This window comes from Rhinatrema bivittatum, chromosome 4 (genome assembly GCF_901001135.1).
Source record: "Rhinatrema bivittatum chromosome 4, aRhiBiv1.1, whole genome shotgun sequence".
Taxonomy (NCBI): Eukaryota; Metazoa; Chordata; class Amphibia; order Gymnophiona; family Rhinatrematidae; genus Rhinatrema; species Rhinatrema bivittatum.
In genome coordinates, this window is record NC_042618.1 from 467,563,696 (window position 1) to 467,589,520 (window position 25,825).

A 25,825-nucleotide genomic window follows, 5' to 3' on the forward strand; every position below is an offset into this window, starting at 1 on the left:
GTATACCCACTTTCTGCCCCAGAAACAGAGGCTATGACCAAATATATATATATATATATATATTTTTTTTTTTTATTATTATTTTTTTATTGACACTTTCCAAACAAACAATACAACAGGAATGGTTCTAATACATCATGTAAATATGCACAAAGTACAATAAACCGTCTACATTATATGACCAAATATATTTTAAGAGAACTTGGACAGAGGCTTCATTCACCCCTCTTCCTCACCTGCAGGGGCTGGATTCTTTTCCGTAGGGAAGAAGGACAGATTATTACATCCCTGCATTGATTATTGTGGTCTTAATTCTATTATCAAGAAGAATTGTTATCCTTTTCCCTTGATCTCCGAGCTCTTTGACCACCTTCAAGGTGACCAAATATTTACCAAGTTGGACCTTTGGGGGGCATATAACCTGATCAGTGGAAGACTGCCTTTAACACCCATGATGGACACTATAAATATCTAGTGATGCCCTTTGGGTTGTGCAATACCCCCGCAGTCTTCCAAGTTATGGTAAATGAGATCTTCTGTGACCTGCTCTACTCCCATGTGGTAGTTTACCTGGATGATATTCTATCTTTTTAAAATCATTGTCAGAGCATCGACATCATGTGAAACATGACTCCAGAGACTCCATAAGTCCCACCTCTACACCAAATTAGAGAAGTATACCTTCAAACAGGAAGAACTTTCCTTCTTGGAATATATTATCTGTTGCGTTTGCCATCCGCAGAGCCTCTTCACTCATCTCCCCTGGACGCTGCTGAGCTGGGCTGCTGTTCCCATGCGGCACAGAGGAATGCCATCGACTCAAACTCCTCCCTGTGGTAGGAAACGTCGCCAGCCTCTCGCTGCTCTTTGCGGCCCAGGCCTTTGCTCTAACACCCGTGTCTTCCTTCCTCAGCGCTTCTAGGTGCGAGTGCCTCTCTTCAGGATTTAAAGGGCCTGCGGCGGGAAAAGCCCTGTGGCCCTCCCTAATGACATCAGCCTGCTTGCCCCATATAAAGACTCTTCAGTTTGTCCCTCGTTGCCTATGCAAGGAGTTGGGGGATCCTGAAGTTCCTGTTCCAGCTTCTCGCTCCAGGGCTTCTTCTTGTTTCAGTCTTGTTTCTTCAAACCCTTTATGTTCCTTGTTTCTCGACGGTCCCTGTGTCTTCAGCTTGTTCCCGTGTTCTGATGTTCTGATCTTTGTCTCCTCTTCCTGTTTCCAGTTCTTCTCCTTGTCCACTTCTCCAGGCGTGCCATCAATGTGGTCCGCAACCAGCCCTCAAGTTGTGTAGAGCACTTCGTGACACAAAGGCCTGTCTTCAAGTCCACTGATCAAGTCTCCAAAAGGCCCATGCTTTTAAATGTCGGGGTCCCATCCCTGGTTCTCAGTTCCTGAATCTTGAATCCTTGAATCCTGATCCTGGTCGTCAGAGTATCTTGTTTCAGCATCCGTCCGTGTCCAAGAGTCAAGTCCAGAGTCTGCTTCGCCGGTGGCATGGACCGTGACCAGCCCCTGGGTTGTGTAGGGTGTGAGGTGGTGCAGGACTCTCCTGAGTCTTCGTCATGTTTCCAGTACCAAGTCTTCATCATGTTCCAAGTCTGGAGTCTGGTTCGCATTTGGCATGGTCTGCAACCAGCCCATGGGCTGTGTAGAGCACGCTGCAGCACAGGGCTCTATCTGCACCTGAATCCTGAATCTGAGACTGAATCCTGAAACTGAATCTAAACCCTAACCAGCATCTGAGTCTTCGTCTAGTTCCTTGTCTTCAGTGCCTTCATCATGTCCTTGGTTCCAGAGTCATCTTCCGTCCTCGACCTCCATCTGTCCTGATGCATTAGCCATTCCCAAGCATCAGGTCCAGTGACCAGAGGGCTACCCCAGAGACCAACATTGCGTTGTTGGGTCTCACTCCTGTGGCGTGCAGGTTCAGCAGAGATCCAAGTGTTCCAAGTCTACAAGCCAGTCCAGCCCATGCTCGGATACACCTCGCCTAACCTGGAGCCTTGCTTCGGGGTTGTGCTGTGGCCTAAAGGCTCACTTTCTCGAGCAAGCGACCACACTCTCCTGTGCTCATAATATTATCTCTCATCAAGGCCTCCGTATGGACCCAGATAAATTGAAAGACATACTGGAGTGGCTCAAGCCATGGTCCTTAAGGTGCTGCAGTGCTTCCTGGAGTTCACAAATTACTATAGGCAATTTATCCATGATTACTCAATCTTGGCGGTCCCACTCTCAGCCCTAACTAAAAAGGGTTCAGACACCAACAGCTGGACCACAGACCCTATCCAAGCTTTCGAACGTCTCAAGGAGGAACTCATCCAGGATCTGTGCCATCCATTCATTCTGGAGGTAGATGCATCTACTCTCAGGGTAGGAGCTGTCCCTCCTATAGCATAACCATAATGGTACACTAGTGACATGCTCCTAGTTTTCAAAGAAATTCTCTTCAGCAGAGAAGAATTATACCATTGGAGATCGTGAGCTACTAGTGGTCAATCTAGACTTGTAAGAACAGCGAGCACCCAGTAACTATCTATATGGATCACAAGAACCTAGAGCATCTAGCGCAAGTGCAGAGCAAGCCTACTGGTCATTGTTTTGGGTTTTTTGTTTTTTTTTTAAATCGGTTTGATTTTGAGTTGTTCTGCTGAGAAGAACCAACGAGCGGGTGCCCTTTCACATTCCTTTGATACTGAGGGCTCTCTGGAATCCCCACAACATATCATCAATCCTGCAATGATTGTGGTCGCTGCCACATTTATGATTCCTCCTGGGAAGACTATGATTCGCTGGCGCCTACGACAGAAGATTTTCAGTAGGCTCATGAATCTTACTTGGCGAGGCACCCAGGTATCACCTGAACCTTGGAATTAATCATCTGACACTACTGGTGGTCTCAGATGAAGACCAACATAAGAAGCATTATGTGGAGTCTGGCCCCTCATGTGCCATGAATAAAAGTGTGTAGCCATGACCTTGTGGGTTGTTACAGCTGCTGCCAGCCCCAAGGAACTCTGGGTCCATTTGGCTACTTATTTAGTAATTGACCTTCCCGTCACTGGTGGCAATACCACCATATGGGTGTTAGTGGATAGATTTTCTAACATGGCTCATTTCACACCACTTCCAGGCCTCCCATCCGTGCCTGAACTGGCTAAACGTTTTGTCCAACACATCTTTCTGTCTGCACAGGCTCCCTCTTCACATCCTCTTCAGACCGGGGAGTTCATTTCACAGCCTGCTACTGGAAAGGCTTGTGCAAGAAGTTTGGAATTACTTTGGATTTTATTTATTTATTTATTTATTTTTCACTTTTCTATACCGACGTTCCTGTAAAAAAATACAAATCACATCGGTTTACAATGTAACTGCAAAATTTGCTCAGGGGCGGTACATAGAACATGGGAGGCAATTCACAGTTGAACGAGTCGTAACATCATAACATATCATAACCTAACAAGTCATCTCATAACGAATAAGGTGATAACTGAGAAACACAACAGGAACGAAGCAAAGGTCTGTGAGGGCCAACTGGAATGTCAGATTGAAGGTGTCAGGCTGAATGAGAGAGAGAATTAAGTGTCCGGGAAGGCTAGGCTGAATAGGATTTCACCTTAGCTTACCAACCACAGGACAACAGACAAACTGAGCGGGTATATCAAAGTCTCAAGGCTTTTCTACGAGACTTCGTGAACCAACGGCAGCATAACTGGGCTTCCCTCCATCCAGCAGCCGAACTCACCCTTAATAATCATGTGAACAGTTCCACAGGGTCATCACCCTTCTATATTGTGTTCAGTGCCAACCCCGTACACCCAGACTTGCAATGATCTCCGACTCTTGCACAACAACTAACCTGATGGGACGGGAACTCCAGGAACTGTGGTGAAAGGACACACCGTCTCCTAAAGCAAGTGGCGGAGCATTTTAAAAAACACGCAGACAAGGAACTTATTCAACTTCGCCCAGGAAGCTTAGTTTGGCCCAGCACTAAAAATCTACGATTGAAGATGCCATCTCTCAAGTTCGCATTGTGATTCGTGGATCCATTCCCCATTGTACAGCAACTGGATCCCGTGGTTTAGAAGCTCCAACTATTGACACTTTTATGAATTCATGTTTTCCATGTCTCGCTGTTGAAACCTGCCATTCTCTTTTGGCTGGGCAGACCTCTTCTCTAGACCACCAAAGTCGCTACGGAAGATAACTCAATTCAAAGTCCAGGAGATTTTAGATTCCTGAAAGAGTCCGAAACCATTTGCAATCTCCTGGGAGAACTTTGGATCTGAGGAGAATTCCTGGGAGCTGGCCTCCAACTGCAAGCCCCCCAAACTCATATATGAATTCCAAGGAGATACCCCAGAAAACCCATGCCCAGATGATTGTGGAGGGGTGGTACTGTTACATTTGGTGGCTCACAGTACTGCCCCGTGAGCTGCTGCACTCACCCTACTGCTGACCGAAGCTGTTGGTGGCCTCCTGTCATGGCACAATGCCTCCATCGTTGCATGCTGCAGACTGTTGCTGCTGCTGCCAGGCTGCCACCTTCCATTAGGTGCACTCATAATATAGGCCCTACAGTGGGAAACACTGAGCAGCACCTGTTAGCCCAACCGGGCTATTTAAGCAAGGGCCCTGAAGCAATACTTCACCTCAGCAATGAGTCTCCTGCCTTGCATTACATGTTGCTTGCGTGTTCCTGGTTCCTGTTCTTCTGCGTTTCTGAGTCCAGTCATGCCTCCCAGCGTTGTCTTGCCCAGCCTTGCCTCTTCCAGCCTTCCTTATCCAGCCCACCTTGTTCTGTCCGCCCTATCCACTGTGTTCTGTGTGTCTTTGTCTACCCTTGCCCTGACTCTCCAGATCTTAACCCCTTGCTTGGACTTGACCACTCTTGCTAGTCGCCTGCCCCAACCTTGGCCCGTCTCTGACTGCATTAGTCTGCCTCCTGCCTTGATCCCGATGAACCTTTGGATGCTAGTTTTCTTCACTGCCCTAGGGAGCCACCTAAGTCCTGCCAGCCACCAGAACTCAAGAGCTCACCTGCGGGGGAGGCAGCTATTAAAGGTGAAGCTCCAGACTGTCCCACTACAGGGCACATTTGCCAGCTGCCGGCTTAGACCTCATGGGTTCGCCCTCAAGATTGCGTCAACTACACCACAGCAAAAAGTGTTTATACACTCGCTACTCTTCACAAATATGAAGGACAATTTCTGTTCCTTCATGTTCCTCTACTCTGATCAAGGTCTTGCAGGCTGAAGCGAGTCCTTGTATTACAAATCTAGCTAACATTTCACTTTCCGAGGGTGAACTGCCGCCCCTGTTGAAAGTGGCTAAGATCTGCCAACTACTTAAAACTTAGACCCCCTCAGATCCCATTTATTACTGCCCAATCAGGGGTGGACTGGCCTATTGGGGCTTCGGGAATGTCCTGGTGGGCCAGTCAGACCAGTCACATGACACTGGTGATGATCGCATTGACCCCCATGCCCGCAGAGCTGCTGAGATTATCACCTGGCCCACAATCACTGTTCTGGTGGAGCGGGAGCCTTCACCGAGGTTCTCTGCTCATTTCTATTTTTGTTTTATTTTTTTCTTTTCCTGCAGCTGCAGCTGCGATTCCATGGCTTACTTTTTATTTGTTGTCTCCACGGCTGCAGCATGGCTCTATAGGCCTGCATTTTTGTTTTTTTCTTTTCTGCGATGTTGCTGAGCTCTATGGGATCACTCCCTGCCCCTCCCCCATTACCACGGTGGCTGAAAACTGTTCCGAGGCCTTCCCTCACACCACCCCGTTACCCTATTTGCCTTGCAAGGCAGCCAGCAGACCTCCCGCTGCTGCCTCACCACGACTGAAGGCCTCAGGCTCTGACTGATTTCTGTCAACGGCCCCCCCTTATGTTGGGGCTGAGGCAAAATATAATCCCACCCTGCTGCATGGGGTCTTTCTACCTACCTCGTCCCACAGCAAAGCCATCAGCTGGATGGATCCCTCCTGCCCACCCGTGTAAGTAAATTTTTTATTTTTTTTTACATATTCAGAGGTTGCAGGAGAAAACTAACATATTAACTATGGAATATGTTTATCATTAGTTTATTTGTTAATTGTTCTTAATTGGTTCTTAATTTATTCTTAATTGATATTTTTTATGTACACCTGAATTCTTATTGACTATAAAGCTTGTTGCTGATTTATTGTTTATTGTAAACCAAGGTGATGTTATTAACGTGCCGCGGTATATAAAAAATCACGAAATTAAATAAATAAATAAATAAATAAAAGAGAGAGAGTGGGCATGGGTGAGGGAGCATGCACGTATGCATGTATCAGCGGATGCAAGGAAGTATATGTGTGGCAGCGGGTGTGACTGAGTGTGTGTAGGTGTCTATTTGAGCCAGTGGGTGTGACTGACGTATGTATATATGTGTCAGTGGGTGTGATGGAGCATGTGTGTGTGTCAGCGGATGCAAGGAAGTGTCTGTCAATGGGTGCGAGGGAGTGTGTGTGTGTGTGTCAGCAGGTGGGAGGGAGCGTGCGTGTATGTATGTGTCAGTGGGTGCGTGTGTGTGTGTGTGTGTGAATGAATGTGTCAGCAGGTGGGAGGGAGCATGCGTGTATGTATGTGTCCATGGATGCGTGTGTGTGTGAGTGAATGTGTCAGTGGGTGCGTGTGTGTGTGAGTGAATGTGTCAATGGGTGCGAGGGAGCATGTGACACCCCCCCTCCTACACCCCCCCTCCTACACCACCCTACCCTCCATCCCCCTTCCCCATCTTGCCCCTTCATTCCCCTGCCACCCTTCGCCTCCCTCAACCCCTCCTCCTCCACCTCCCCACTCCGCTTCACCCCCCACCCCCTCGCACCACCTCCCCTTGTACATAATTAGTTTCTGTCTAACTTTGTCTAATACTGTCTCATTTTGTCTAATATGGTTTATTATATGTATATATACTGTCTAATATGTCTAATATGGTTTATCATATGGTTTATTATATTTATTATATGTCTAATTTTGTCTAATATGGTTTATTATATGTAATCTCGTTTTTAACTGTGACGCACGTTGGCACCACAGTAAAGTTAACTTTCCTTTTAACTATCTATCTTTCCTCCACCTATCATTGTAATTTCCTTTCTCAGTTACATGTAAACCGACATGATGTTTTTTACGAATGCCGGTATATAAAAGTTATAAAATAAATAAATAAAATAAAATGTGTCTGTCAATGGGTGTGAGGGAGCGTGTGTGTGTATGTGAGCGGGTGGGAGGGAGCGTGCGTGTATATATGTGTCAGTGGGTGCGTGTGTGTCTGAGTGAATGTGTAAATGGGTACGAGGGAGCATGCGTGTATGTATGTGTCAGTGGGTGCGTGTGTGTGTGTGTGTGTGTGTGTGTCAGCATGCATAAGAGGGAAGAGAAAGTTTATGCGCTCTACCAAAGTAGATGGAGATTTCATTTTCAGACAGAAGATGTGAATCGGCGGAGAGAGAGGGAAAAGAAGAGCTAGTGAGGAGGAGACACCTTTCTTCTGTATGCAGCCTGAAGATACGGAAGGTTTTAGGCAGGGCCGGTGCCAGTTTTTTTGCTGCTCTGTGCGAACAATTATTGTCCTGCCCCCCCCCCCCCCCCCACTTCATTCATTCTCTGTCTCGGGCCTATTTCTGCACGAATTACCTACAAATCTATGACCATCATTCATAAAATCTTAAATGATGATCTTCATGGACTAAAAGGCTTAAACATTACCCCCCAAAACCCACAAAGAAACCTACGCTCCAACAACACAGGATTCCTAAACATCCCCACCTTAAGAGACGCTCATCTTTCTTTCAACTACGCGAGAAAGAGCATTTTCCATTGCTTCCCCCAAAACTTGGAACACCCTACCCATAGAACTGAGGACCCAGCACATCCAAAAAACATTTAAAAAAGACCTAAAAACATTTTTATTCCGCAAACTCTATTCTAACTGACACCTGAACATCCCAGCACTCAATAGAACTCGCAAGCACAATCCTCCTCCTCCATGCTCTCCTGATGTACCCTCCTTTTCTACCCCTCCCTGCTCACTCCCTTGATCCGTTAAGTTCTTTGAAAATGTTCTCCGCAATATTCTGTTATTCAACGACTAAGAAAATATGTTGATTGTTCACAAAACCCTACTGTTCCCAACTACTATGTTAACTCCATTTGATTGTAAGAATTGCATATGTTGGATGATAATTGCAGATTTGTAAACCGTTATGATGGCTCTACCGAATAACGGTATATAAAACCCTGCAAATAAATAAATAAATATGGCATTATTGCTACTATAATGCGTGTTAGGTGTTGGCTTTTTTTCAAACAGCCCTCCCTAGTCGCAAAGGATACAAGAGCTTCACATAAATTCTCAAAGAGAAAATACCTGCATTGCTTCTCTTTGAAAATGGGCAAAATGCAAGGCTGCGTGCGCTAAAAGTGTTCACATACAGGCCGATTCAATATAAAGTGCAGGAAAGCCCCTGCTCCGTGCTGAGCACCCGCTCTCCCGACGCGCGCCCAGGCACCTCTCCTGGGCGTGCAATTCTCCATTTAAATGAGGGCCCGCGCTAATAAGGAGGTGCTAGGGTCAATAGCGCGTCCCTAGCGCCTCCTCATTAGCGGAAGCGGCGGCTGTCAGCGGGCCCGACAACCGATGCTCAACTTTACCGGCACCGGTTTTTTTGAAGCCGCCGACAGCCACGCATTCAGAAAACGGACGCCGGCAAAATTGAGCGCCTGTTTTTGAACCTGCGGACATAGATAACCATACACCCGGCGCTGTCTATGGTTATCGCCTGCCTCTGGGCAATTGCATGTGATGAGCGCTATTAGTTTTTGCGAGTTTGGCCGCGTGTTTTCAAGGGGCCATTACCCCTTACAGTACAAGGGGTAATAGAGGCGCGTGGAAAATGCGAGGCCAAATGGGTGCTAGACGGTGCGCTCAGCCGAGCGCGCCGTACTGAATTGGTCTGTTACTTAACACCTAGCTAATTGCATGGGCGGGCCTAGTGGGAGCAAAATAGCGCGTGTGCATCTGAAAATCAAATATATACGTGCTGTGTTCCTCTCCGTGCCTGTGCACTAATCAGGAGCACCGCTTTTTCCCCCGCGGCTAAAAACATGCAAATTGTGGAAGCCCCCTCTGTGTACTTTTAGTCAGCTGGGAGGGCAGTGGTCAGCCGAGCCATTGTTCCCAGGAAGGTCACTGTTCACTCACGACAGTGGCTTTGAAAGTTTCCCTCTCTTTGTCATGTTTGGAAGACAACTTCTAGGACACATCTTAACAGCAGCTGTTGGAAAAGCAGAGCAGACATTTGTCAACAAAGAAAACATATGTCAGTGCTTGAATAAAGATATAGTGTGTGCCTAGAAGGAAGAGCCACCACAGCCGCTGCACTGAGACTCATTCACCCAAATACATACATACCTTATTTTCACCTCCAGCAACCCTGAGGCCTAGATATATTTATTTACTCCTTCTGAGGCCTTTGCAGAATTCCACCCATGGCCGACCCACGGCACAGGAGCTGAGCATCAAACCAAGATCTTTTTGTTTAGCAGCACATAACACTACCACTGAGTCATCGAACCAGCTGCTTTTATTTTGTTCCATGTCTTATGAGCACAGATTAGATGTTCTTACAAGTGTAGTTTAACAGTGCAATAGACATGTGTTTGCAGTTTATTACTGTGTGCCAGGAGGATCTGGCAGGCACTAGCTATACCCAAGACGGAGTCAACCCTCTCAGGGAAAGGGGGAAAACTATTCCAGCATCTTCAGAGGAAGGGTTTTTGTTGCTCCAAGAGTGGTCAGGTCACAGAACTATAGTGCCAACAAAGATAACCCTGACTTTGTTATTAAATAACTTCACAAGAAAAAGAGATCAATAGGTAATGATGTAGTTAAGAGTCTGGGGTAAAAGGGTGGATCCAGGAACATGAGCACTGATTTGGATCAGAAAGGAATATTTTTCAACGAGCTGCAGAACTGGCTATAGATACTGAACAATATTTTAGATTATCCCATAGTGGTTAAAAGGTTAGACCAGATGGACCTCTGACCTTCTTTCCACCTAACACACAGGCTGATGCAATCCCGTGCGCTGCGGCCAGCACACGGCTCAACCTGCGATTGGACGTGTGTTTTGGACGCACGACCATAACCCCCGATGCAAAACGGGGATTAGCGCTTCCAAAACAGAGATTAGCGCGTAGCTAATAGCGCTCATCACATTTAGATGAGGCTATTAGCTAATCCCCATGATGCAAAAAAATTCCAACGCACATCCTTGCAACGCGGCATATTTTACGCCAGCCAGGGGCTGACATAAAGGTCTGCCGCAGTCAAGGGCTCATTGTAAAAAAAACCCCACAAAATTCCCACTTTCTGTGATCCCTCCTACTAATATCGTCGCAATGCTAACTAGGAAGGACCACAGAAAGCAGAATCATGTAAAAAAAAATAATAATAAATTTTGGATGCCCAATATACATCCACAATAATCACAGTCCAGGCCGTGTATATTGTGCCAGTAGTGGGAGAAAACGGATACTTGTACTGAGCGTCTGTTTCCCAACCTGCACTGACAGCCACCTTTCCTGGGCTCCCCATGCAGAGGAGGCGCTAGGGAGGCACAATTTCCCCTAGCGCCTCCTTTTTACCGTGGCAGCTAATTTAAATATTAAAATCGGGCACCCAGGAGAGGTGGATGGGTGTGCACTAGGAGAGCGGGCGCTCATTCATGAACGCCTGTTTTACGTGCACTGATATTGCATCGGCCTGACAGTAACATACCGGTTGAGGGCAAATATTCTGGTGGGCACTGCTAAGGGTACATCCCAATTGCCAGCCTTAGAAGCTTGACTTTTTGTAGGATATTACTCCTTGTTCATAATTTACTAGATTATATAACTATGTACATTTTATTCTTATATGCAACAAGAGTGACAGTATGAACAGACAGGGAATGGTAAGCTGGAAGATACACTCAACTGTTGAAATTGCTTTGTACGAATTAAAAAGTTGAGGATTAGCCAAGCCTCATATTAAACCCCAAACAATAAGAAGCTACCTAATCTGATAACTTGTGTAAGAACATGCAGAGCACATGTCTCAACCACAGTGAAACGATGATCACTAGAGAGCCAATATAAGTGCAGATATAGGTTGGCCTAATTTGGAATCACTCGTTAATGTAACTACAGCATATCCCAAAAAGAAAAAGAAATCTTATCAAGTTATGTGAATTATTCACTACCACAGGTTTATGCAAAACCATTTATTATGCCAAGCTGAATCATTAAGCCAAATAGAAACTGTGAGTTTTGCATTGTGCAGCTAAAGCTGAGCGGGAGTTTGTTTCCATATTGCTCTGAGCCAGAGATCAGATGTAGATACAACAGGGACATACTCTGTTGGCCAAAACTGATGCAGTGGTCATCAAAATAATATTTATTATCTAGGAGTATTTAGAGTATTTTTTTTTTAAAGCTAGTGAATTTGTTTAGCTGACCAATACTGGATTTTTCTCTCTACAGAATGAGTGGCCATATAGTCCCAGTTTGGAGTTTTAGCATCAAAAACACCTTTTGTGTTGTGTTCGACGCCAAATTCTCTTCCTTCAGACTGCACGTATTCAGTATGTTCTCTACTTGCAGATTTTGGAAGTGCCCGGGTAGCTTCAATTTTTAAAGCACTCGCAGATCTGCAAGCAAGGTAGGCATGGGAAAATATATGCAGGGATTTCAAAATGAAATCCCCCATGCGTATTTTGCCCAGACCCTCCTCGTTTTCCCGTGGAGCGCTGGAAAACAGCACACCGAGGGACAGCAATTTTCAGCCCCAGGGAATTTACTGCTTACTTACCCGAGCAAATTCCTTTGAACGTTGGCCTCCCAATGGAGAATTTTCCTTTTGAGTATGCCTTTCACGTTTTAATTTTATGTTGGATTGCAGCCCGAGGTTCTCATTGGATATTTACAAGAGTCGATAGAGATGGACTCCTTTTGACATTCTTGTCTGTTTATATTTAAATTTTGCTTGGTGTTCTCCTGTCTCTATATTCATTTGGAAGCGATTGGCTGCTCATTCATATTGGAGGCATTTTTGCCAGCGGCTGTTTGCTTTCCTATTTCATGTGATTTCCTGGGTGATTTCGTCAAGTTATTTGTTTAGAGTGAATCTGAAAAACATTCTTACCCCCTGTTTGATCACAACATTTTCCCTGATGCAGCTTTTGTAGGCGAAACGCAGCTGGTGTTGAAATATGTAAGACAACCGTTTTTTGGAAGCAGCACCTGCTCTCGGGAATTCTCTGCCAAACACATGGCTTCTACTTCTTTTACCAGTTGCAAGGGCAGGTTTACATGGACATCGTTAGAATGTTTAAGTGAGGTATTAAAAAAGTGATGCCGAGAAGGGGAGATCCGGTTTGTCTAGAAGGCTTTGGAGTCATCGGGGGTCGAATTATTCGTGGTGAGAAGTATCTCTGAAGAAATTTTGTGACACCAGTTTAAATGGATTTTCCATCTATAGATGGAATTTCCCCCCTTAGTTCATTAAGAGATAAAGACATTTTTATTTGCAAAAAAAAATACTCTCAAAGAAATAATATATATGAGTAGACTATCAGCACAAAACTTTATAGTAGGTGGGTCGGGTGGATGTTAATGATTATGGGCCAGATTTTCAGAGGATTTATGCGCGTAACATAGAAACATAGAAATGACAGCAGAAGAAGACCAAAGGGCCCATCCAGTCTGCCCAGCAAGCTGTCGCACTTTTTTTTTTTTTTTTAAATTTATTTATTTATTTATTTATAGCTTTTTTATACCGGCATTCATGATAAAATCATATCATGCCGGTTTACAGAAAACAGGGGAGTGATAACATTGAACGAAAACTGGTGTTGATATGTAGCGAAGAAAGTTACAATAAACAAGGGAAAATTAGAACTTGGAGAAGAAGAAGAGTAACTGGAACAATTTAGTCAATTACAATAAATTAATTAATTACATAGTGTTCAGATTAATTACATAGTGTTAATGGGACAATTTACAAGTGGATGTAGTATTTTTGGAGAAAGTTATGAGAGTCCATTGTGATTGTCAGTTGTAATCAGGAAAGGCTTGCCTAAACAACCATGTCTTTAGCCTTTTTCTGAATGTTGGTAGGCAAGGTTCCTGTCTGAGGTCGGGGGGGATGGTATTCCATAATGATGGTCCAGCGGTGGAAAAGGCCCGTTCTCTGAATGTTTGATGGTGTGTAACTTTTGTTTGTGGAACGTGTAGGGATCCTCTGTATGCTTCTCTGATTGGTCTTGACGAGGAGTATAGTCTGAGTGGTATCTGAAGATTGAGTGGGGCTTGAGAGTAGATGGTTTTATGGATGATGGTGATGGTCTTGTGGAGTATTCTGAAGTGAATTGGGAGCCAGTGTAATTTTTTGAGAATGGGGGAGATGTGATCTCTTCTTCTGGCGTTTGTTAAAATCCTGGCAGTAGTGTTTTGCAGCATCTGGAGTGGTTTTAAGGATGAGGTAGGGAGACCTAGCAAGATAGAGTTGCAGTAGTCTATCTTGGAGAAAATTATGGATTGTAGGACTGTTCTGAAGTCTTGAAAATGAAGAAGTAGTTTTATTCTTTTCAATATCTGTAATTTGTAGAAGCCGTCCTTTGTAGTGCGGTTGATGAAAGTTTTTAAATTTAAGTGATTATCAATTAAGACTCCTAGGTCCCTAGCTTGGGAGACAAAGATGTTTGGTGGTGTGTTTTGTGTGGTGTTGCTGTTTTCCGGAGAAATGAGGAGGAGTTCGGTTTTTGTTGAATTTAAAATCAGATTTAAACTGGAAAGTAGGAGGTTGATTTCTTGTCGACAGGATTCCCAGAATTTGAGGGTTTTTGTAATTGATTCTTTGATGGGGATCAATATTTACACGTTGTCTGCATAAAGAAAATGATTTAGTTGAAGGTTAGTTAGCAGTTGGCAAAGTGGAAGTAAGTAAATGTTGAAGAGGGTAGGGGAAAGGGAGGAGCCTTGAGGAACTCCTAGTGAAGAATTGCATCGAGGAGATTCTTTATTGTTTATTTTGACTTTGTATCCTCTATTCGAAAGGAAGGTTTTGAACCAGGAGAAAGCTGTTCCTGTTATTCTGATGTCCACCAGTTGGTTAAGGAGGATAGCGTGGTTGACGGTGTCAAACGCCGCAGACAGGTCCAGGAGGATTAGTAAAAAGGATTGTCCTTTGTCCAAGTCCATGATGATGTGGTCTGACAATGAGATGAGGAGAGACTCAGTACTTAATGCCTTGCGGAATCCGTATTGTGTAGGGAGCAGTATTTTATGATCTTCCAGGTAATCTGAGAGTTGTGAATTGACTAATTTTTCCAATATCTTGGCAATAAAAGGAAGATTGGAAATAGGGCGGAAGTTGTTGTTGTCGTTTGGGTCCAAATTTGGTTTCTTTAGAAGGGGTTTGATAGATGCTAGTTTTAGGGCTTCTGGGTAAATTCCTTGCACTAAAGAACAGTTTATGATATCGGCCAGGGTATTGGATATGGTGTCTGGTATTAGAAGGAGAAGTTTTGAAGGAATTTGGTCAGATGGATGGGAGGAGGGTTTCAGTTTCTTTCATACTTATCTGTTACTCTTGGCTTTTAGTAACCTTTTTTATTCTATTTCCCTTCCACCCCCGCCATTAATGTAGAGAGCAGTGTTGGAACTGCATCTAAGTGAAATATCTAGCTTAATTAGTTAGGGGTATTAACCACCGCAATAAGCAAGCTACACGCATGGGTTACGCGCGCCAGGCCTATTTTAAAAAGGCCCGGTGACTCGTGTAAAGCCCCGGGGCTTAGGGAAAGAGGTGGGGAGTGGGTGGGGGCGGAGTTAGAGGTCTCTGGCACAGCGGCTATTTACCACTATGCCGAGGGATTGCGTGCTGGCAGGGTGCCAGCGCGCACAACCTACACCTGCTTCAAGCAGGCGCAAAAGGTAAGATAACTTTTTTGGGGGGGTTAGGATAGGGCTAGGGGGTGGGTAGGTTAGGGGAAGGAGTAGGAAGGTTAGATTAGGGGGTAGGGAAGTTCCCTCCAAGGCCTAAGTCCGGCCAACCCCTGGAACCCAAGAGCTCAACCTAGTATAGGCGAAGTTCCAGTCCATCCCGCCAATGGGCATCTCTGCCAGCTGAGGCTGTGGACCTAGTGGCTTTGCTTACTCCCCTCAGTAACAAGTAACCATTCTGAAAGGCATCACAGAATTAATGAATAAATGACATACAAATAGAGAATTTGAGGCTTTTGGAAACCTTGATAAGTATTGCTTGTTCATTATCTCTAAATGGACTTTTAAGTGTACTTTTTACATCATTTGCGCATAAGGTATTTTGCCCATGTTTTTTCTGCACATATTTGGAAAAATACATAAATAAGAGGCAATATATGGTTATTTTTGGCCCACATGGCTCAATGATATGCCTTTATATTTATTTTTCCTTCAGATCTAAGCAAAGCATCAAACTTTAACCTATTTCAAAAGCAGCAACCTGTTTCACTAACTTTGACGTTATTTATTTAAGCTCATATTTCACAAATTCCTCTAATGTTCAGAGTGGATTACAATTACACATACATAAAATATTACACACAAACAAGACCATAAAACTCACGAGGCCAATATTCAGTAGGCTGTTTACTGGACGCGTTAACCCGCTAATGTCAGCCGGATAACTTGACCCATATATTCAGCGGGATAAACATCTCGCTGAATATACCAGCCTAAAGTTATCCAGTATTTTATCTGGATAACAAAAAAACCTAACCAGCTATGTTAACCGGCCTTATGTGGCTGGGTAACATCCTACTTTAAAAGATACCCAGCTAAGCAGCACTGCCATTAAAGAAAAATCAAAATACATAAATGGTCCAGCGGCCCACTCCCTTCACTCCCCACCCCCAAAAAAAAAACAACTTATAAAAGCCCCATCGGGCTGTGCTTTGCTCGCCCCTAAAAACGTAAAATACAGAATGACCCCATGTCGGGGTGAATTATATAATTATAAATCAGCCTACCTCTCACCCATCCACCCACAAGGATTCAAAACATCATGGTGACCCCCCCCCACGACCCTCCCCATCCTCCCCCCAGATACTCCCGACAATAACCGAAAAGGTAAGGGACCCTCCGCTCCGCTCCCGCCAAACAATAAGAATCCATGTAGATTGCTTTATTTGCTTTAGCTAATAACAAGGACGGTAATTTTCAAACCGGCGCACATGTGCATGTTCGTCAGTCCGCTCCCAGGGACACGGCTATTTTATATAACATATAGCACGTCATAAAATAGCTTGTAAGTGGGGAAATTTTAAAAGGGACATGCGCCAACGCCATTTTATACACTGTCGTTCCAAGTGGAGATCACAATGGTTTACAACGTGACATAAATATAACAGATATCCAATTACTTTCACACGATGAGTTCTTATATCATATATTTCAGCGAAAGACACGTGCGTTGACTAAGGCGATCAGAGGAGGGGAGATATAAAGGGGTGAGGTAGCAGGGATTAGGTAGTACATTTTATATAAAGTGCTGAGAGATATAAGGGGGGGGGGTTTGAGAGAGGGGTTTCAGATACATTTATATGTGCTGGGTTGAAGAGATAGGATCATCATGAGTTTCTCAGTGTAGGAGCAAGTGAAGATTTCAGAGAGGTTAAGTAGGAATGTAGGCATTTTGAAATAACCACGTTTTGAGGTCACGTCTGAATTTCTTTGTTTCAGTAGTCAGGCGTAGTGTTAGGAAGCGCTAGGAGAGCGGTTCCACTTTCCAGGGGATTGTGTGTTCTTGGACCACGGCTCGACCCCAGAGGAACTCTGAAGAGGTGCCGAGTCATGCGAGGCATGCCCGAGCATGGGCCGGACAGGAGTAAGGCTAGACTGAAGACAGACGATGGAATCCGGAGCAGGAGTAAGGCTGGAACGAAGACAAGGATGACTGAAGGTACTGACCCTCCACCGGACCTGCACGCTTTGGGAAGATCAACAACGCAATGGTGGTCTTTGAATGGTCCTCCGACCGTGAACCTTGCTCAATCTTAGTTGATGTGAGATGTTCCTGCTCCATTTTCCTTGTATGGACAGGGCAGAAGAGCAGAAAAGAAGAGCATCGGCAGACTTCACTTCAGAAGTGCACAAAGGGACATTCGCATCTTGAGCGGCGCTTGGATGCGGTGGGCAGTCTCAGGGGCGGGTAGTGGGCGTAGACAGTCCTGCGGGCGCCGGTGAAGCCGGTAAGTTGTTTCCTTCTTCTGAGGGGGGGGGGGGGGGAAGAGCATGATTTGAACGTCTGCCAGCTTCCTCTCTCCACCTCCTACCTGTTCCTGCTTCTGCCAGTGTTGCCGCTGCCCTCTGCTCCCGTTGGTGCCGCCGGGCAGGCTGCACCTTTGTCAGACTCCCCAGTTCGGCTAGTTACCAGCTAGGTTCTCCAACCTCCCCTGGTTTGAAGCCTGTGCACCACTCAGTTACCCCATACCCTTTACGCCCCTTAAAAAATGTTTGTTTTTTTTTAACTTACACACCATCTATAGCAGAGATAAAAGTTATGCAGCAGGGGACCGTGGCGCGCATATGATCGCACAGTATTCACACACTAATTTCTGGCTCAAGACTCAAAACGCCCATGCTCCACCCAGACCACACCCACACCCCGTTCCTTTTTCAGAAGTTCCGAGATGTGCGCACAGCGGCATTCACAAGCATACGCGGGCAGCTTTTAAAATCCGCTTGACGCGCGCAAGCCCAACGTATTTTTGCATCCCCTAATTTCGGTGCGTGTCAAGCTTTTAAAATTCACCTTAAACTATATATGTTGAAAAATCGGTAGCCAAAAATCTCACTCCAAAATTACCTGCATGTTTCTAAAATGGCAGATCGATACCCCAGTAAATGTTAGAATTGGGCCAACACCATGCTATGGTGGCAGTGCAGGGTGTGCAATATTTATAAAGAAATACATATCCAATCAATAATATTTATCCTATATTGTTTCTCATTTTTACTATTTAGAAATTAATTTTGCAGTTCATTCTGCTGCTGTCCATTAACACCCAAGAACCTTTGGGGGGTCAACCAAGTTGGTGAGAGTGACAGGACGCCTCCCATTCACTGTACTCACAATTAAAATTTTGCACGCTGCACGAGCCAATCAGATTATATTCCTTTCGAGGTCATATGCATCACTGATCCAAACATTGTTGGATCATTGGGTGGCAGTGCAGGGTGTGCAATATTTATAAAGAAATACATATCAAATCAATAATATTTATCCTATATTGCTTCTACTAATCCCGGATACAATCTCTAAAGCACTGGCAGACATTATAAATTGTTCCTTATCCCAGGGTATCTACCTAGATGATCTTAAAACGGCCTCAATCAAACCTCTCCTAAAAAAACCGAACCTTAACACCAGTGATCCCAATAATTTCCGTCCCATCTCCAACCTCCCGTTCATAGCTAAAGTTATGGAAAAATTAGTAAACTCACAATTATCGAATTACATTGAGGATCACCAAATTCTGTTCCCTAATCAATATGGATTTCACAAAGCATTAAGCACTGAAACATTATTCCTTTCACTTACAGACTTCCTCCTCACAGGCATTGATAAAGGTCATGCTTACTTATTAATCCTTCTCGACCTTTCGGCTGCATTCGATACAGTCAACCACCACATCCTCCTAAATCAGCTGAAGAACAGAGGATTCAAGGTCAAAATTCATAATAAAGAATCCCACTACTATCCATCCTCTCTTGGAGTTCCTCAGGGCTCCTCCCTCTCACCCACGCTCTTTAATGTTTACCTTCTCCCACTCTGCCAATTGCTAACTAAACTAAACCTGAAACATTTCCTATTCGCAGACGATGTACAGATTGTGATCCCTGTAAAAGAATCCATTAATAAAACATTAGAATTCTGGGAAAGCTGCCTACTAGAGATCAAATACCTCCTTACCAGTCTAAACCTAATCCTCAATGCTTCAAAAACTGAATTCCTGCTTATATCCCCGGAAAACAACATCATCACTTCAAACCCACCAGCCAACCTTCAAACCTCTCACGTAAGAGACCTAGGAGCCATCATAGACAACCGTCTTAACCTAAAATCATTCATCAACCAAACTACCAAAGATTGTTTCCACAAATTACATGTCCTTAAAAGAATTAAGCCACTCTTCCACTCTCAGGACTTCAGAACAATTTTACAAGCAATAATCTTCTCTAAAATAGATTATTGTAACTCTGTTTTATTAGGACTCCTTGCATCCCATACCAAACTGCTACAAATGGTTCAGAATACAGCAGCCAGAATTCTGACTAACTCTAGGAGAATTGACCACATCTCCCCAATTCTCAAAGAACTTCATTGGCTGCCAATACACTACAGAATCATGTACAAGGCCATCACCACCATCTACAAAGTCATCCATCACCGCGCTCTGCTCAACTTACAAATTCCTTTCAAAAAACATACCTCCTCCAGACCCATTAGAGAGTCTTATAAAGAATCACTTCATGTTCCTCACGCCAAAACCTTTCAACACAAATCCCTCAAAGACAGAGCATTCTCAACAGCAGGACCACCACTATGGAACTCCATCCCATCTGACCTGCGACAGGAACCATGCCTTCCGACGTTCAGGAAAAGGCTGAAAACATGGCTTTTTAAAAAAGCTTATCCAGACCTCAACTGATACTTACTTTCCAGCCACTTATTATCAGACATTACAAACTCTTTGTTAACAATCTCCTTCACTATATCAAATCTACCTCACTGTTATTAATTTTGCATCATTGTAAATAATTTGCTTTCAGTTAATCTCCTTCTTCTTCTCTCCCTTCAGCTCCCAGTTGTGCTCTTCCCTGTTTTAATGTAACTGCAATTTTCTAACCATGCACTTGTTATAATTTTTAGTTCTCTGTATATTTCACACCCTGTTAATTGTAAACCGGCATGATGTGATACCTGTCATGAATGCCGGTATAATAAAAAACACTAAATAAATAAATTGTTTCACATTTTTACTATTTAGAAATTAATTTTGCAGTTCATTCTGCTGCTGTCCATTAACACCCAAGAACCTTTGGGGGCTCAACCAAGTTGGTGAGAGTGACAGGACGCCTCCGATTCACTGTACTCACAATTAAAATCTTGCACGCTGCACGAGCCAATCGGAATATATGCCTTTCGAGGTCATATGCATCACTGATCCAAACATTGTTGCTCCCAGGGCCTCAGGGGTGTTTCAAAAGGAAAACTGTAAGACAGGTGCAGCTTGGAGAAGTTCCAAAGTAATAATCTAGCAGTAACCTTACTAACCAATGGAGGGAGGTTATCAATTGTCTGCATGTGTGTGCTTTTAAAACATTAAAGGCTGTCATTTACAAAGAGTCTCAGGAAAAATGTGCAGTTGTCCTGAAAACGAGGTAAGAAAACTTCAGAAAAAAATGACAGCAGGGAACAATTAAACAGAAAGGGAACTTTTCAGGAAAGAAAAAAGTCAGAGGTGCAGTAAATGTTGCAGGCATGTGTGAAAATCCGGAACTAGGCCCTACAATGGAGAGATAAGCAGGGTGGAGAGGACCTTAAACCAATACTTAGCAGCATTGACTCAAGATTCGGTTGTATTCAATTACTCATAGTATACAATGTCGTTAGTCATGGAGGGCTGGGAGCCCGAGTTTGTTCTGGAGACTTTGAACTTGCCTAGCTAAAAGATCTAACTGATAAAAATGTATGTGATAAAAGTCATGCTGCTTATATGAATTTTAGATGTTTGTAATTGGGGTGAAAGGTAGTGCATGACTGAAGGGAAACGGCACAGGATCGCAGAGTCTTTCACTTCTAGGCCACTGCTTGAAATCTGTATCAGTCCGATATTGAAAGTCATTTGATGGCCTTTGTGGTCTCAATCCAATTCCTAAAAATTGTTTATACATCACAAAATGCACCATGACAATGGTAAATGGCAAAATTGATTTTAATATACCGATTTTCAAAATATAATAAAATAGAAAAGCATATATATCTTGCATTCATTGACACCATTGTTAGCAGTTTCAGCAGAGGAGCAAAAGATTGGACAGGCATGGAGACTGACTTGCCATCTCATTCTTAGAGATGGACCTTCTAGGGATGCGCAGAGAAAAAAAAATTCATTTTGTTTTTTCATTTTTTTTTTAAATCTGGTTTCAGTTTGTTTTACTTGCTGAACTGAAATAAATATTAAATTAAAAAAAAAAGAAAACCATAAAAAAAGAAAGTTTGCCTCATATACCGCCCCCCCCCCCCCGAAACATGCTTACCCCCTTCTGCGGGGGTTTCCAATGTAGAAAGGGGCAGCGGCGATCAGCAGTCATGCTTGCCCTGCAGAGTCCTAGTTCAACAATAATGCCAGCTGGCTCTGAGGCGAGTGCCATTTTGTGGTAGACCATATGCTGTGCAGCCGTAAAACAAAATGGCGTCAGCTGGCATCATTATCAAATCGGGAGCCAGCAGGACAGGAGCCACTGGGGATCATTCCTACTTCAAAGGTCCCCACAGAAAGGGCCAGCATTGTCTATATGTCAGGGGGAGAATTAGGTTAAGGTGGGGAGGGAGGAATTTTGGGTCAGTCAGGGTTTTTTTTCCCCTCATTCATTTTCCAAATGAAAGTCAACAAAAAACCCCAAATTTCGGAGAGGAATTTTTCATTTTGTTTTTAAACAAAACGAAATATGGGTGTTTTGTGGCATTTTTCATTTTGTTTAAGAATGAATGCACACCCCTAATATCTCCCAGAAAGAGTTGGGACACATTTGGCGGGGAGTACGGAGGAGTTTCCACTGGCACTGCTGTGGTGTACCTGTTCTGTGGATAAGTGTTTATGTATATTAAGCATTTATGAGTCGCCTACAGTGAAGCCATAGACAACATACAGATTAAACAACCAACCATAAGGTTAAATTTTTCTTACCTGATAATTCTATTTCCTGGAGTCCTGCTAGACCAGTCATTACATATGGGATTTCCCTATTCCACAGCTGACAGACACACATCTTTTTTGATATCACACTGGGCTATAACGAGGATGTGGTCCTAGTCCAATTCAGTAGCTTACTGCCAGAGCACTGCGACTACCCACAATATCCCCCCCATCCTTTATTTGTAATATGTCATACGGCCCACATGAGAGAACTGAGTGAGAAAAAAGGCACTATCACAGAGAGAACAAGCACTCTTACAGGCCAGTTCAGTAAAGTCCACGGGAGCCCGGACGAACGCCCGCTCTCCCGGCGCGCGCACAGGCCACTCGCCGGTGCGCGCGATTCAATATTTAAATTAGGTGGTGCGGTAGAAACAGGCAAAAGGAGGTGCTAGGGACACTAGCGCGTCCATAGCGCCTCCTTTTAGCCCGGAGCGGCGGCTGTCAGCGGGTTTGACAGCCGACGCTCAATTTTGCCGGCGTTGGATCTCAAGGCCGCTGACAGCCACGGGCTCGGAAACTGGACACCGGCAAAATTGAGCGTCCGGTTTTCAACCCGACAGCCGCCGGCCCATTTAAAATTTTTTTCTTAACTTTTTTCACTCTTCGGGACCTCCAACTTAATATCGCCATGATATTAAGTCGGAGGGTGCACAGAAAAGCAGTTTCTACTGCTTTTCTGTGCACTTTCCCGGTGCCGGCAGAAACTAGTGCCTACCTTTGGGCAGGCGCTAATTTCTTAAAGTAAAATGTGCGGCTTAGCTGCACATTTTACTTACTGTATCGTGCGGGCATACCTAATAGGGCCCTCAACATGCAAATGCATGTTGAGGGCCCTATTAGGTGCCGCGGGTTGGACGCGCGTTTTCCTCCCCTTACTGAATAAGGGGTAAGGGAAAACGCGCGTCCAAGGGCAGGTAGCGCACTGTACTGTATCGGCCTGTTAGAAAGTAAGAGTGTACTTCATGATCATATCCTAACTGACCCTGTGTTCCTGGGTGCGTTCTGGGCTGGTCCAGCAGGATTCAAGGAAAGAAAATGTATCAGGTAAAAATAAGTTAACCTTCTTTTTCTCCCTGCTATACCTGAAGCAGGAAGAAGATAGGGCTGTCTTAATGATGCCTGCTTCAGAGGCAGCATCTGCCTTGGCCAGTATGTCCAGTCTGTAATGTTTAATAAGAGTGCTAGGAAGACCAGACAGCTGCCTTGCAAATGTCCTCTGGAGATTTGATCCATCTAGCTATGGGGTGCCACCAAACACCACAAACAGGTTGTCTGTTTCTCCATCCTTTTCCCTAGCATCGCTATTGCTGCAGGCTGGAAGGGATACCAGGAATGCTGAGTCTGATTCCAGACGGGACAAGTCTGGGAGTCGTTGGGCCACACAGCCTCCGCAAACAGGGAGGGAGAGGCCGGCGCGAGCTTCCCAAATGGGGGGGGGGGGGGGGGGGGAGGCCGCGCGCGAGGCATCGGAGAGAAGTCCGCGCTGGGGGGGGGGGTTTCAAGGTGGCCCCGAGGAGTCCTGGCAGAGAGAGCGCGGGAGGCTGCGGCCGCCCGGCCCAGCGCTTGGCGCTCAGTGAAGCTTTTGTGAGGCAAACGCCGAGGCAGAGCTGGAGAGAAAGCAAACAAGAGGAGACGGCGCCCGCAGGTACCTGGATCGCTCCGGTTAATATTTCACCTGCGCGCCTCGTGCAGGGGGCCGGGGCGCTGCCTTTCCTCCCTTTCCCGCCTCTTCCCCCTCCTCCTCCTCCTCCCGGCGGCTCTGCTCCCTTGGCTCCTCACCGGCCTGACCGTTTCGTTTCGTTTCGCCTCTCCTCGCACCTCGGGACCGCTCTCTCGCTCGCTCGCTTTGGAAATGGCGGGCGTGAGCAAGTGCCTGAAGTACTCCATGTTCATCTTCAACCTGCTCTTCTGGGTGAGTAGGGGTTTTCGACGCCGGCGCGCGATTCCCAGTGTACATAATGAATCGCCGTAATAGTGCAGCCATTAAAAAAACGACAAAAAAAACTCCCTCGTTTCGTTAATTAGGTTTATTTATGCCCTGTGTTATTTACTTTGAGCTCATTTAGTCGTTCTGATTCCGCGTCAGGGGAACTGAGGTGCACGAAACGAGGGAGGCGGGCAGGCGGCTGCGCGCCTTTACCCCCCTCTCTGCAGCTGCCCCCTTCCTTCCACGCGGTCTCCATCCCGTGTGATCGTAGGACACGTGGAAATTAAGAAACTGGGGCGGGTGTTTAACCTCTGTGTGTAAACTTTATTTCTCCAGAATTTAGTCCAAAAACATGTGTTGAAATAGGGCAGCCCGTGAAATTCATTCCTAAGAATCTCCCCCCGAAACCTAGCAAACTACAGCACGAACGGTGAATTTTAGCAGGTTCATCGATTTGGCACGGGCATTCCCCCCAGCAATAATCCATGCCGGGTGTATTTCCTGCTTACATGCATTTTGCAGAGCACTTCAGTGAAAATGTTACTGTTCGCCTGCCCTTCCAAATTCTGAGATGCTTCTTACACCCCATGCGTAACTTCTGCCACTTGCTCCCATTATATGATTAGAGCTTCTGATTTTAGGTTTTAACCAATAAAATAGGTGTTTATTGGATAAACACGGGAAAAACATCACCCCCCCCCCCCTTTGAACTGTCTCACTCCTCCTCCCCTTGCCTGCCTGTGATCCCCCACATTGCTTTTGTGCCATTTCTTGGCTGATAATTCCTCAGCTGCACAAACATATATTTAATGCAACTGGTAAAGGTACCCAGCAATAATACCTGTGCTGTGAAAATGCTGACAGAGTTTTAGTACTTTCAAAGAGCACACACTTAACTGGAAAATACACATAAATCTACAATATACATATGAATATAAGATTTACCATATTGGGTGAGACCTAAGGTCCATCAAGCCTAGTATGCTGTTTCCAACAGTGGACAATCCAGATCACACATACCTGGCAGGAACCCAAAATGTCAATAGATTCTATACTGCTTATCCCATTTCCCTTAAGTCCAACCCAATGATGGTTTATGGACTTTTCTTCCAGTAAATGTCCAAATCTTTTTTTAAACCCAGCTACCCTAACAGCTTTCACCACATCCTCAGACAATGAATTCCAGAGTTTTAAAAATATATATTTTCTCCTATTTGTCTTACCTAGTAACTTCACTGCACTAGTCTTTGTAGTTATTGAAAGAGTAAAGTGATTTATGTTTACCTATTCTCCACGCATTATTTTATATTATAGACCTCTATCATATTTCCCCTCAGTCTCTTCTCTAAGTTGAAGAGCCTTTAGCTTTTCCTCACAGTGTCTTATTCACTTATGGGCCAATACAGTAAAAATCGCGGGAGAGCGGGCGAGCGCCTAGGACACTCTCCTGTGCGTGCGATACAGTAATTTAATTTATTTAAATTAGGGCCGGCGGTAAAAAAAGGCGTCCCTAGCGCCTCTTTTTGAACAGGAGCGGCGGCTGTCAGCAGGTTTGACAGCCGATGCTCAATTTTGCCGGCGTCGGTTCTTGAACCTGCTGACAGCCACGGGTTCGGAAACTGGACGCCGGCAAAATTGAGCGTCCAGTTTTCAACACGTGAGCCGCTGGCCTATTTCAATTTTTTTTTTTTTTTACTTTTTTTAACTTTCGGGACCTCCGACTTAATATCGCCATGATATTAAGTCGGAGGGTGCACAGAAAAGCAGTTTTTACTGCTTTTCTGTGCACTTTCCCGGTGCCGGCAGAAATTAGCGCCTACCTTTGGGTAGACGCTAATTTCTGAAAGTA

The 25,825-nt window shown here is 44.8% G+C and overlaps 1 protein-coding gene across 1 annotated transcript in view; it reads left to right on the forward strand.

Annotated features, from left to right (window-relative positions):
- The first annotated feature begins 23,727 nt into the window (after positions 1 to 23,727).
- The window catches only part of TSPAN8 (tetraspanin 8), a 104,543-nt gene continuing 102,445 nt past the window's right edge, over positions 23,728 to 25,825 (forward strand). The window contains exon 1 of the mRNA XM_029597181.1: positions 23,728 to 23,961. Within this exon, the coding sequence (XP_029453041.1) occupies positions 23,902 to 23,961 (60 nt within the window). The 5' untranslated portion in view covers positions 23,728 to 23,901. The remainder of the gene's footprint in view (positions 23,962 to 25,825) is intronic.